Source organism: Fringilla coelebs, assembly GCF_963513975.1.
Source record: "Fringilla coelebs genome assembly, chromosome: 11".
Taxonomy (NCBI): domain Eukaryota; kingdom Metazoa; phylum Chordata; class Aves; order Passeriformes; family Fringillidae; genus Fringilla; species Fringilla coelebs.
In genome coordinates this window covers 6,964,206-6,977,265 of record NC_140037.1, presented here as the reverse complement: position 1 = coordinate 6,977,265, position 13,060 = coordinate 6,964,206, and the positions used below count along the sequence as shown (strand labels likewise).

At 44.5% G+C, this 13,060-nt stretch overlaps 1 protein-coding gene across 3 annotated transcripts in view; it reads left to right on the top strand.

Moving 5' to 3' along the window:
- The first annotated feature begins 1,258 nt into the window (after nt 1–1,258).
- Nucleotides 1,259–13,060, top strand: part of ATRX (ATRX chromatin remodeler) — a 68,720-nt gene continuing 56,918 nt past the window's right edge. For all 3 annotated transcript variants that reach the window (XM_084213265.1, XM_084213264.1, XM_084213263.1), the window contains exons 1-2: nt 1,259–1,398; nt 12,430–12,542. In XM_084213265.1, coding sequence (XP_084069391.1) covers nt 1,379–1,398; nt 12,430–12,542 — 133 coding nt within the window. In that variant the 5' untranslated portion in view covers nt 1,259–1,378. The remainder of the gene's footprint in view (nt 1,399–12,429; nt 12,543–13,060) is intronic.

The following is a 13,060-nucleotide window of genomic DNA, read 5'->3' as shown; positions in this document are numbered from 1 at the left end:
CAGCAAGTGGCTAATGCTTGTCACCTGTTTAAGATTCTGTGTGATACTGGGCTTGGCTTTGGTGAACCTGCTGAAGCCTGCTGAGCTCAGTCATCTTCTCACAAAAGCCTGCAACAACTTTCCCTTGAACAGGGCTGCATTCCAGTCCTCCTTTCACAACTTCTAACATCTCACAGGGGTGTAGAAGCTGCTAGCACCAGCAGGCAAAATTGTCCTGGCACACTTAGGTGTAGCTGCCAGTGATGCATTTCCTTATCTGAGAGTTTTTTGATCAAAAAGGAGAAGTTGTAGCCAAGCTCCCCTGGGCAGGGTTCTTGAGGCTGCTCACCTTCAGCCTGTGTGTGGTCTATGTTATCCCTGTCTTGCTGTCTTAATCTTGGGGAACTCTGCTCCCAGGCTTGCTTGAGGGCTTGAAGTTCCAGGGCTGGTTCCTGCAGAGGCTGAGGGTCCTGCTGGTGATCCCCAGGGAGGAGGCTCAGGATGGTGGGCCCTGGAGAGGCTGAGGCTCATTCTGGTGACCCACAAATGAGGAGGATCACTCTGGTGATCCTGTTGAAGGGGAGGGTGGTTGTGGTGATCCTTGCAGAGGAGGAGGGCTGCTCTGGGGATCCTCATGGAGCAGGACAATTGTTGTGGGGATCCTCATGGAGCAGGAGGGTCATTGTGTTGCTGTTGGTAGGAGTTTGGGCACCTGCTCCATGTTACTGTTGGTAAGGGTGACGTGTCTGAGTGCTGTGATTCACCTGCCGTGGTTGGCTGCAGGCAGCAGAGTGGCCCAAGGCTACGGTTCTACTGCGATGAGGTGGCGCCTGTCCTGTCCCAGTGTGACACTGCCTGTTCTGTCCCCAGAGTGATGTGGGCTCCTGTCCCCAGTGAGACACTGCCTGTCCTGTCCCCGGTGTGACACTGCCTGTCCTGTCCCGATGTGATGTGGGCTCCTGTCCCCGCTGTCCACCCCCGGCAGTGTCAGCGCTGGGCTCCCGCCGCCATGGACGCAGCCGCCCGCTGGGGCCCCCTGCTGGGCACAGGCGTCAGTGCACTTTGTTACGAAATGATGTCACGGGCTTCGGTCCATGACGCCAGCGTGACGTCAGCCCCGCCCCAGCCAATCAGCGCGGGGAAGGTTGGGATGGTGACGTAAACTGCCCTAGCAACAGTCGGCGCGGCGCCGCCCAATCAGAAAATAGCTGTGGGCGGCCGTGAGCCAATGGGAGGCGGCGGAGGAGGACGGCGGCAGGAGGCAGGTCCCCGCGGGATCCCTCCGATAAGATGGCGGCGGCGCTGGCGATGGCGGCGGCCGTGGCTTTGTCTGCGCCCAGCGCCTGAGCGCGGCCCCGGCCCGGGCGGCCGCTCCGCTCCGAGCAGCGGCGGCGGAGTCATGACCGCAGAGCCCGTGAGGTACGGCCGGGCCGGGCGAGCGGCTCCGCGGCGGTCGCGCGGGGTGGGGCGGGGCCGGGCCCGGCGCGGCGCAGTCCTGGCGGGACGGGCGGGAGGCGGGATGGCGGCGGGAGGGCAGCGCCGCGCTCGGCCTGGGCGGCGGGGCCGGGCCCGGCGCGGAGGGCGGGAGGGACCGCGCCGTACGGCGGGAAGGCCCCGGGGGCGGCCCCCGCCCCACGTGCGAGCGCGGCGGGAGCTGCGCCGGGCCCCCGCCCGCGCCTCGCGCCCGGCGCAGGCAGCGGCCGCCGCAGCCGGGCCGCTCCGTCCGTCCGTCCGTGCGTGCGGCCGCGGGGCTGACGCGGAACGGCAGCAACCGACAAACGCCCGGGAAGCGGGGCTGAGAGAGGCGCCATGTTAAAGTGTTAATAAATAGTTGTCTTTGTGCGCTTTCGGTTTTGTCCGAATCGCCGGGCTCCGAGCCCCCCGGCCCGTCTCCCGCAGCCGCCGCGTGCCTGAGGCGCTGCACCAGCCATGAGGGGCTGGCGCTTGACCCTCAGGCTTGACGCACACATGTCTGCAAACCGCGATAGGGAAACATCGCCGTGTCTCCAGTGCTCGTCGCTCGGGCTTTAGCGCTGAGCCTTGGGTAAAGTTTTTCTGGGGTCATTTTTGTGTATCCTCACCTCCCGCCTTATTTTGAGTATTTCATAGCAACTGTGTCATTTTAGACAAAAGTTGAAGGGATAGTGGGTGTTCTCCTCTTTTGTATTGCTTGGTTTTGAAGCCTTAACACTTCCAATTAGGAATCTAGAAGAAAGAGGATTTTGATGATTATCATCACTGTTGATGTTGATCACATGCTGATGTAGGTCATGAGCGTTGCAAATACACTTTATTTGGTGCATGACTTTCCAGCAGTTAGCACTTTCTTCTGCATGTGTTTTTTTCTTTATTTGTAAGACAGAGATGGTCCATCTCTCATCCTTCCTCCTCACTCCCACTTTCTCCCCTCTGTGTTCTTAAAGTGCTTTGACAGTTTAAACAACTTCTTTTGTTGGAGTGTTTATTTTGTTGTGTAGACTGAAGTGCTAATTAAGAGCCTTTCTCCTTTTTCTTCTCCAGCCCTTGAAATCAAGTGTAGAGTTTTATTTTTGTAGAACAAAAAGATCTGAGTTACTAATATTTATGGTCTGGTTTGCAGTCACCATTAGTATTTTATATTCTGAGAAATGCTCTTCCATTTGGAACACTTTGCTTTTTGTTTTATTGTGATTGTCATATTTTGTTCCCTGTTGTCCATAATCTTGTTTGGTTTCTTTTGAACCACTTGTTCCTGGTCTGTGATATGCAGGGTTTAACCCTTTCCATATTCCTGTGTTGTTATTAGTGCCACGATTAGTGTTGCTAGCAAGGGGCTGCTTTGGAGGAAGAGGATACAGAAACTCTTACATTTTCCATGTAATTCTTAGATTACCTGCAGAGAGGATGGGATTATTTCAGATTATTGGTGATTTTGCAGATCAAAAAGCATGGACAGAGTACATCTGAGATCATGTGCAGTCTTTGGGTGGGCTCTGCCCATGGAGCAAGCAGCCCAGTGACACACTGCTTTTAAGCAGATGGCCATAACAACTTTTTGATGCTACGAACTTTCCTTCTGTTCATGAGCTCATTCTCATTCAGTTTAAATGTTTGTTACAATTCCCATCCCGCGTAGAGCTCTGTGAGTTTGTAACTCACTAGATCTGTGCCAGGAGCTGGACATGGCACTGCAGTGTCACACATGGCACTGGCCATTGCATGGCTTTGCCTTATTGTCCAGTCCAGTTCTTCCTAAAACTGGAGGTGGAGAGAAGGAAATGAAGAAGAAAAACGCACCCTGTCTTCCTCTTTTGTTCCCATTTACCCCAAGTGCTGTTGGCTGTCAGCTGCCTGTGTTTGTGTCACTTCACCCTCTGCTCTCTGCAGTTTGTCCATGTCAGAGGCGTGCAGAAATAAAGGACTGGGGGATCGCTCTTACAGTTCTTGGGAGGATGTGCAAAAAACTGAATTTGGATGGAAAAGCTATTCCCAGCACTTGTGGAACATTGCCTTACAGTGTTTCAGAGGAAAATCATCAATCCATACTAGTCTGCTCCCAGAGAATTTTTAAACTTTTGTTACAAGAGTACTTTTATTTAACGTTAAGATTCTAGGGGTCTTCCATGTTCCAAATGAGAAATTTAGACTTATGAAAACTGGAGTAACCTTCTAAGAAACTTTTAAGTGCTGCCTTTGTACATATTTATAAAGATGCCTCAATAACTTTTGTGCCAAAAACTTCTTTTTCTTTTTTTTCTTGTCCTTTCCTTTTCAAGGGGAGGAATCTTTGTCACAGTGATCTAACCTGTTCCTATCAATTCATACATTGTACAACACAAGCACAGCAATAGGAAAAGAAAACAAGTTTTGAATTTTCCTCACTATCTGGTAGTCAATGAATGTAGTTTATTTGTTTCTTTTAAAGTTGGCAAAATAGGCTTATTTCTTGGGGATTTTTTAATCCAGATTTTTCACCTCACATTGTGGTACTGGTCACTTGGTTTAAAGTTTTTATTAAATTGACTGCATTTTTGAGTCAGTTGAATGTCTTTGTTCTGAGTGATATTGCAGGGTTGCTTGAGGTGTGTTACTTGATGCCACAATGATATAATTGGAAGTAAGTCAACACCAATCTTCTGTATTCCCTAAAGGGACAGTGAAAGTTCTCTGTCTTCCACACTGTTCTGGAATGGGCATAGGCAGATTCTTCAGCTCTTCCTGAAGAAGAGGAAAACTGTGTCATCTTCAGTGCCAGCTGTGCCCCAGAACCAGTATCTGCAGCACTTAAATGAAATTCTCTGGGAGAGGAATTTACTGCAGAGACTTTGTTATTTATGGTTTTGTTCAGTACTGTCTCTTAGGGCTTTGCAAACTTTATATCAGGGTCTCTGTAGGGCTTAACTGAAGATATCCTAATTTTCTAGGAAACAATTTGGTGCATCAGAGGGGTGTGTAATACAAATTCTGCAGCAGGGTGACCTTAACATTGTGGGGATTTGAAATTCTCAGTTTTCTGTTACAGATTAACTCCTTGTACCCTCTGCTTGAAGGATGGAAGAGAGACTGCTTTTTATGTGCCTATACCCCACCAAAAGAAAATATAAAGTAATGCTAAAATGTGCTGTGTTCATCATAAACACAAATGTCTGCAGCCTGTGACCAAGTACATTTTAAATTGGATTACCAGAAGTGTCTTTTCTAGAAGGAAAGCCTAAGGATAGTGCTGAACCTCATGAAATCACATTTTGTATTGCTGGAGCTCAGCTCATGCCTGCAGGTGATTTGGACACATGAATGAGTTCATGGATGGGTCAGTCGCTGGTTGTTCCCTTGGTGTGGCAGCAGGAGAAAGAAGAAATTGTAGAAATTCAGTGGCAAATATAATGGGAGGTTTTATGTTGACTTTAAAAGAGGTGAAGTGTCCTGATTTATTTACTAGAGGAGGAGCATAAAGCTTTCACAGTCTGTGATGAAATGTAGGTGTCACTCAGGGTGGGGGATGGATTGATTTGTGTTGGGGATTTTTTGTTAGAAAAGGAGTGAAACCTTGAAAAAAATCAAGGACTTGATGACACAGGTTGCTGACCAGTGTCAGCTGCAGTGCCATTGAAGCAGTTCATTTGCAAGTCCAAAAGCTGCATAGTTGTAGAAATTTCTGTCTGAGTGGGTCCAGCTGTAGGTTTTAATAGGTTCAGCCTGGAAGTTTTGTTGGGCAAATGCATCTGTCATGTAAAGCAAGACTTAAAAATAGGTAATAAATTTGAGACTGAGGTGGCTTTTGTCTTGTGAAATGAAAACCTGTGCTTTGGATGAGCTACAGCCCTCAAGGCTGTGGCAGCTGTGATTGGGACTATGTGGGAGAATTGAAGGGCCCAGCTTTGATTCTCAGCAGAGCTGGTACTGAAGGAAGTTTCGTTGGGAGCCTGTGATCAGATCCAGGGAGCAGAAGGGAAATGAAGCAAAAGGCATTTTTAGAGTTGGGGGTCCCTGATGCTCTTGGTCATGGGACCTTCCCTTCCCTTCCCTTCCCTTCCCTTCCCTTCCCTTCCCTTCCCTTCCCTTCCCTTCCCTTCCCTTCCCTTCCCTTCCCTTCCCTTCCCTTCCCTTCCCTTCCCTTCCCTTCCCTTCCCTTCCCTTCCCTTCCCTTCCCTTCCCTTCCCTTCCCTTCCCTTCCCTTCCCTTCCCTTCCCTTCCCTTCCCTTCCCTTCCCTTCCCTTCCCTTCCCTTCCCTTCCCTTCCCTTCCCTTCCCTTCCCTTCCCTTCCCCTTTTAAGTGCAGCTTGATTTGTGTGTTATATGTGCTAGACTAAGCTTCCTTTCTTGAATCAACAGAGTAAGGTGTGCACTTACACATGATTTTTGTCTCATAAGGGTGAAAATGTTGTGTTTAGGTTTTCAAGTGGCAGCTTCAGTCTTTCTCAGCTTGCAGGGTATTTCACCATTGAAGTTACAGTTCAGTGTGGCATTGAAACCGACCTAACAATGAGATTGTTTGTCTTACTTTTGCCTTGTGGATTTGTGACGATGTTGCTTGTTTGGGTTTTTTTAAGATCTCATTAAAGGAACAGGTTAAAAACAAAGTTTTTTGTTTTCACTTCTTAGTGAATGAAGTGTAATAATTCACACCACCTGAACAGAAAGAAATTGTGTAAGCTTCCTCGAACAGAATAAAGGGTCTCTTAGTGACTTTAAACTGTTGCTTTCTCATTCCCCTTGTGTGTCTGGAGGAAGGTAATTCTGTTTACTTGTCTGAACCTGTTATGCTGTATTTAAGCTCCAAAATTACTTCATCCAAATCATCAAGTGTCTTCAACTGCACCAGGTATCACTTGATTAAACCCCTGTGGATTAAAAGTCAGTTCAAAACAAAGTAAAAAAGTGAGTGTGTGTTAACAAAGTGTTAGGTACAGAATCTCTGATGAAGTGCTGGATGCCTCCATCTCTTTTCAGTCAGAGCTTTAGTGTTCAGGTATTTTCTGATGTGTCTGATCCAGTTGGTTCAGTGTGGTACAATTCCTCCTGACACAAGAGGAGTGCTTTGCTGTGATAGTGGTCAAACCCAGGCAGCTCACCCAGAAAGATTGTGGGGCCTGTGAAGCCACTTGGAACCTGGCTGGACATTGTCCTGGGTGGCTGGACATTGTCCTGGGTGGTTCCTGCCTCTGCTTGTGCTGGGGGCTGCACTAAGGGATCTCCAGAGGGCCCTGGTGTGGAGTGGGGGAGGAAAGAGAGCACTGAGTGTGGATGGCATCACGTGTGTGCAGGGTGTGAGGGTTTGTGTCCTTGGGCAGCAGAGCTGCTTCATGCCAGCACAACCAGATTGTGTGAATCTTGAGTGTAAAACCTCACTTGGTTTGGCAGAATTGATGTATCATTGTAAGGAAGGTCCAAAATATGAAGCTGATCTAGGACTTAGAGTGCTATGTTGCTTTTGCCTGCAGAAAACCATTGTTGAGTTAAAAAACAAACACTGGGATGAAGTGCTCTGTTTTCCCACCATTATAAAATCATATTTTACTTGTTCAAGTAATATAATGGTAGGCTGATTTTATTTTCTGGTTTTATATTTTTTCTGACAGAAGTAGGTTTCTTAGGACATGGCAGGTATGGTGTGTTCACTCAATTTTTTAAATTGGGATAAGAAAATATAACAACTGCTTCTGGACATTGTTTCCTCTTTCACTCTTTTCCACAATTTAAGCTATTTCATTCCTGCGTGTTCAGTCACACTATTGACATATTTTACGTGAAACAGCAATGTAGGCTCTACCCTTGTAACTGAACTCTTTGAATTGGGCTAATTCTAACCCTTTTCCTTCTCATCAGGACAAACTTTTATGAATATTAGCAGGTGACAGAAGACTGGCCTGATTATATCAAGGCTTAGGAGTAGTCTCTCTTCCCACCATGCTAAATAAAATACTGAGAATTTTGCTGTGAGTTGTTGGATTTCTGCTGTTCACACAGGGATACAGTCTGAAGCAGAGGATGGCAGTCTACAAACCAGCAGTTTAAAAGTACATCTGGTTTTATTTTTCTTTAGTTATTTTTCCTAAGGATTGTTTAATTTTGTCTGCTTAATAGTTGTTCTGCAGTGTTTCAGTTTCAAAAGTGAAAAATGACTGACACTTAATCTGAAGCAACTGTAAACATGAATTGAAAAAACTTGTGCCTTGAACTATGAAAAGTTTAAACATAGAAAAATCTTAGACAAGTGTTGAATTTAAGGAAGACATATGGTTAAAAAAAGCATCTTTGTCAACCTTGGGATAGATAAAAGCTGGAAAGGACTCCTGTGCCACTTTCAGGAGCCACTGAAATGCACATGAGGGATGCTTGTTTAGAGTAATAGTTGGTAGGTGTTTGTTTAAAGAAAATGCAGCTTTCAAATTACTGTTCCAGATGTTGACAATAACTGGGACGTTCTCCACTTCTACTTTTGAAGTGTCTTAAGAAAGCAAACAGAAACTGAGTGCAAGAACTAGGGTTTCAGTGCAATTTCAGAGGATAGTCCAGTGTGTCCTGGGTTTGCTGCTGAGGTGGTCAGTGCTGCTCCTTCCACTGCCCTGGTTATGAATTTTCATCACTTCACCTGCCTTCAGAAGAAATATGACTGTATGAATGTGTGGCAAGTTGGATCCAAATGAAAACTGTTTGTTAAAATTTTATATGTCCAAGGTGATGTGATTTGCTTTGGGGAAGGACAGCCATCAGCTGGGACAGGGGGTGAGGTCATGGTGGCTTCCCACTGTGTCACTGCCCCTCCTCAGCTGGGCAGGGGAGGGAGAGGACAGTGAAAAGTTCAAGTTGAGATAAGGACAGGGACATCACCCAGCAAGTGCCATCATGCGTAAAACAGACTCTGCTTGGGGAAATCAGCTTCATTTTTTGCCAATCAAATCAGAATACAGTAATGAGAAATAGATCCCCAATGTTAAAATACCTTCTCCCCATCCCTTCCTTTCTCCCAGGTTCAGCTTTACTTCATTCTCTGCCTCCTCCTGGTGAGCAGTGCAGGGGGTGGGGTCCGTCCCATGGGAGGTGGTTCTCCATGGACTTCTCCCATGTGGGTCGTTCCCATGGGCTGCAGCTCTTCCCAAACTGCTCCAGCGTGGTCCTTTCCCATCCCATGGGGCTCAGGAAGGGACTGCTCCAGCAGAGGCTTCCTGTGGGCTCACAGCCTCCTTTGGGCATCACCCTGAGCAGCTGTGGGGTCCTCCTGATGCCTTGGGAGGCTGCCTAGAGCAGAGGCTGGGCAGAGTTAAAGGAATAAAGCAGGGATTAATTAAAAGGCATTCACAGGATACACCTTGGGCAGCACAAGAGCCTGGCCATGGCTACACCCAAGCTGGATGACTGTCATGGGTTTTCACACTTTTATCAGTTTTGGTCCATTTCCATGTTGGGGTTCATTGTCCAATTCCAGCTCCAGGTAATGCAGTCCCATCCTCCCAGACTGCTCTCCTCAATTCTCTGCTGTTTGCACTTTTTGGGCCTGAAGCTGCAGTGGTGTCCTTGGTTCTGGGGCTGGAAAAGGATTGCTCTGTGTGACTGAGCTGTGAGGAGAACTTGCTGATACTTTATGTGAAGTTCAGAGTTATGAACTAATGCAGTACAGAGTCTGGAAAACATGAGAGCTGAAACTTAAACATCACTCCATAGGCTGCAGCTGGGTCTCTGCTCTCCTGTGGGCCCCCATGGGCTGCAGATGGATCTCTCCTCTGACCCTGATGTTCCTTCTCCCCTGTCCTCAGTGTCTGCAGGGCTGTTGCTGTCACATTCTTGCTCCTCTCTCCCAGCTGCTGTTTTGCAGCAGGTTTTTCCCTTCCTAAATGCATAATCCCAGAGCCACAATGGGCACTGCTGATGGGCTCAGCCTTGGCCAGCAGCATGTCCCTCTTGGAGCAGTCTGGTGTTGGCTCAGCTGGACATGGGGGAAGCCTTTGGCATCTTTGCACAGAAGTTTGTCACCCTTGTAGCCCCCCACTACCAAAGCCTGGCCACACAAACCTGGTGCAGGTAAGGATGTCCAGGGAACAGCACTCGAGAGCCACTTGGAATGGAGCCTGTTATGTCTAGATTATGACACAACCTGTCTGGCTCTTTATTCTAATTATTTACGGACTCATAGGTAATTTGCCTACTCTGGATGTTTTGTTACTCTGTAAGGGCCAGGCATTTATTGCTTGCTTTAACAGCACTTGCTCTGAATGTAGGTAAGGAATGGTACATTCCAAGGTAGCTCCCAAGGTCACAAATCAGGTTCATGGCCAAACCAATAATAGCAGGGCACCTTCCCTTTCAGTCCTGTTTTAATTAGGCTGAACAGTGTTGAAATAGCTCTACAGTGGTGGGGAAGCCATTTGCTTAGAAAACTCAAGTATGAAAACACTAATAAATAGTGTGGGGGCTGTCAGTGTAGAGGAGCCTGTTTGCTTCAGTAGTGCTTCAGAGATGGTTCTGCATTTTTAGGCTCCAATGTTTGTCAAAAGCCACATGTTTATAGGTTGGGATCAATTTAATAGTGACTGGGTTTGTACTGCAAAGAATAAGCATTTTTCAGTATAAACAAAAATAATAGATTATTATTTCTCAAGTATAGATGAATGACATAAAATCACTTTTGTACAAAACCAGATGAAACATTGCCCTAAATTAATATTTCGTAAGTGTAACACCTTTACTTAGATTTGACCTGGTATTACTTAACAAAGGCTTATGGTACAAAATGGTGAATAATCAAGAGAAAAAGCAAGTTGAGAAGACTTTTTAGTTTTAGTTTGTATATAATCTTTTTTTATTGGTTGTCAGCAAGAACACTTTGCTCTGAAAATGATAATTTTACGTTAGTTAGGATGAGTTAATGAATGGTAGTAGATAATGTTCCAAGTATTAGTCACAAAGACACATGTATACTATTCTGAATTCATTTTGTATTGACAATAGTAATACTGGACTCATCTCTAGCTCCCATTTTCTTTCTAAAATGCTGTTACCAAAACAAGTTATATATAAACCAAATGAGCAGAATTCCACATGTGTGGCTTTTTTGTTGTTGTTGTTTTTACTACCAAAAATGTACTTTCTTGTGGCCTTTCTAAACGTGCTTTATTTCTTCAGACCATCTGGAATGGGTATAAAATCTCTTTATATGCTTTTACTATCAAATAATTCTGAACAACTCTAATTTTTTTTTCACTTAATGCGAGTAAATTGTCATTAAATCTCCTTTCTAAAGGAGAGCATGCAAGCTGTTAAGACTGCAGTGTACCATTATCATCTTCTGTAATGTTTTCCAAGTATGCTTTCCATCCATGAGAAAAAGAGAAGCCCAAGATTAGGGAGCTGGCAGTTGTATAGCAGCATGAGTCCAGTAATTAGAGGGAAAGACTTTTGGACAGATTGAGATAAAAATTTTAAGGTACTCTTGAGAGTTAAAGAGCTTTGTTCTGCTCTTTCAGGCTTGCTCCAGTGATTGATGGTGCACATGTAGTCTCGAAAGAAAAGTGCCCTTCACTCATGCAGAAAATCTTTTCATTGCAAAGTGCTATTTTGTTTTATTTTGAGTACCTCAGGTGATTTAAAGAAATAGCAGATGATTTTTTTTTAAATGGATGGTTTATGCTGTTTTATGTGGTTATTTTCACTGGTTGGAATAGTCACTGGCACTGATGTGAGCATGTTCACTCACAGCTCAAGAGAGCACTCAGCTGCACATCCTTCTGATAAAATGAGGGGGTTTTTTTAGCAATAACAAATTGAAAGTCAGAAGTTAATAAATTGATGGCTTCAGAGAAACAGTAGTGATGGTAAAGGTGACTGCTCAGGTTGAGTATTCAAAAGTTCTGATGACCAATAAAACAGGCACAGGAAATGTAATTTCTTCTTGCTATTAGAAGACTATTTTGAAATTAATGGGGAAACAGTGGGAAGGGTGGAACGCCTTCATCCTTCATCTGGGCTCACTTCTGCTGGGGATAGGGCAGGTCAGGAATGGGAAAAGCATCTGGAGCAGCAGATAAGGGGTGATGAGTCAGGGCAGATCAGCTGCAGATTCCAGAGGGCTGATAAGGAGGGCAGGGAGCAAACAGCTCCCTGGCACCTTCTAAACAGGGGCTGAACACCCTTGGCCTCCATGAGGGCAGCTGGAAAAGCCTTGTCCTAGGAAATTGTAGGAGTTTTGGAGAAATAAACCATGTGAGGTTATGAAATGGAACAGCTTTTTAAGGCAAGCCTAGGATCGAGATGTTGCTTTTTGCTGTAGTCAGTAAATGTACTCAGAATTGTTCCTGGGGTCTAAAAGTGTCTAGTGAAAGTTGCCAGGGGATTATTCTTTATGAATTAATCATCAGCACTCAAAGAAACAGATCAAGGAATGATCTGGTCATGCATTGTTGTTTCTTGACCAAATGAACACCCCCACATGTATGTAGATGGTAGATTTAATAAAAGTTTTGCATCAGCAAACTTTCATATCCAGTGGACCTGTCACGTTCACTGTCATATTCAGTGGACCTGTTTGTGTCTAAGTTTGCAGGTGAAACTCTTTTGTTAGTTCTAGTTGGGTTTATATCCCAAAGATGACATTTTAAAAAATAAAATAAAGATTTTATTATTCTTACCTGTCTGGTTTCTGACAAGTGGAATATTAATTTTTTGCTGTGTTCATGTCATGGCAGCATTACCACTCAGACTTTCTTGAATTTTTTCAACAATAGTATTAAATATAATTGTATATAAACAGTGAAAATGACTTAAAATAGGACTTCTGCTGTTTTGTCAGTAAGGCTGCACATACTATTTCACTCAGTATTTAGAAAAATTACATGTTTTTTATTTGCTCTGATATGCAGAAACAAATGTTTACATCTCTTGTGGATGTGTATTCATTGAGATTAAACATAAGCTTTCAAGCTTGATAAATTGGAGTGAGATGTGTAGATAACTCTGAGTATTACTTGTATTTTAACAGTGAAAGCAAGTTGAATACTTTGGTACAGAAACTCCATGACTTCTTGGCTCACTCATCAGAAGAATCTGAGGACGCAAACTCTCCTCCAGCATTATCTAAAAACAAAAGTATAGGTAAAAAGACATTTAATGTTCATTTTCAATGTATATGTGATTCTAAAGTCAAATAACTTGATGTTGTTATTTCACTATATCACACTTCACTGGGTCATTATACCAAGTCTTAATGTGATTTAAGTGGTGCTAGCTTGATAAATGCACAATAGGCCTTTGATACAATATTCATTTCAGTTCTGAATCTTTCTAAAGGTGAAAAAAATCTATTCTTCTGGTAATTTCCCTTCTCTGAAACATGAGCTATCAGACACACAGTTATTTGCTGTGCTAGGAGTTCCTTGTTCACTGTTCCTGAATTTATAAATGCAGTGTCTTGGTTTTTCTACTGTAGTAATGCTTTTGCAATCATTGTAGGTGTGGGAGAAGTTCTGGAGATTTTGCTTTCATAGTAATTTGAAAAAGACTTTTTACATATAATCTAGAAACATTTGAAAAGAAAATAATACTTTTAAAAAAACTAGAGTCCTACACTAGGTCAGAATTGGAAATTTTTATTTCTAAATTAGAATAGGTAA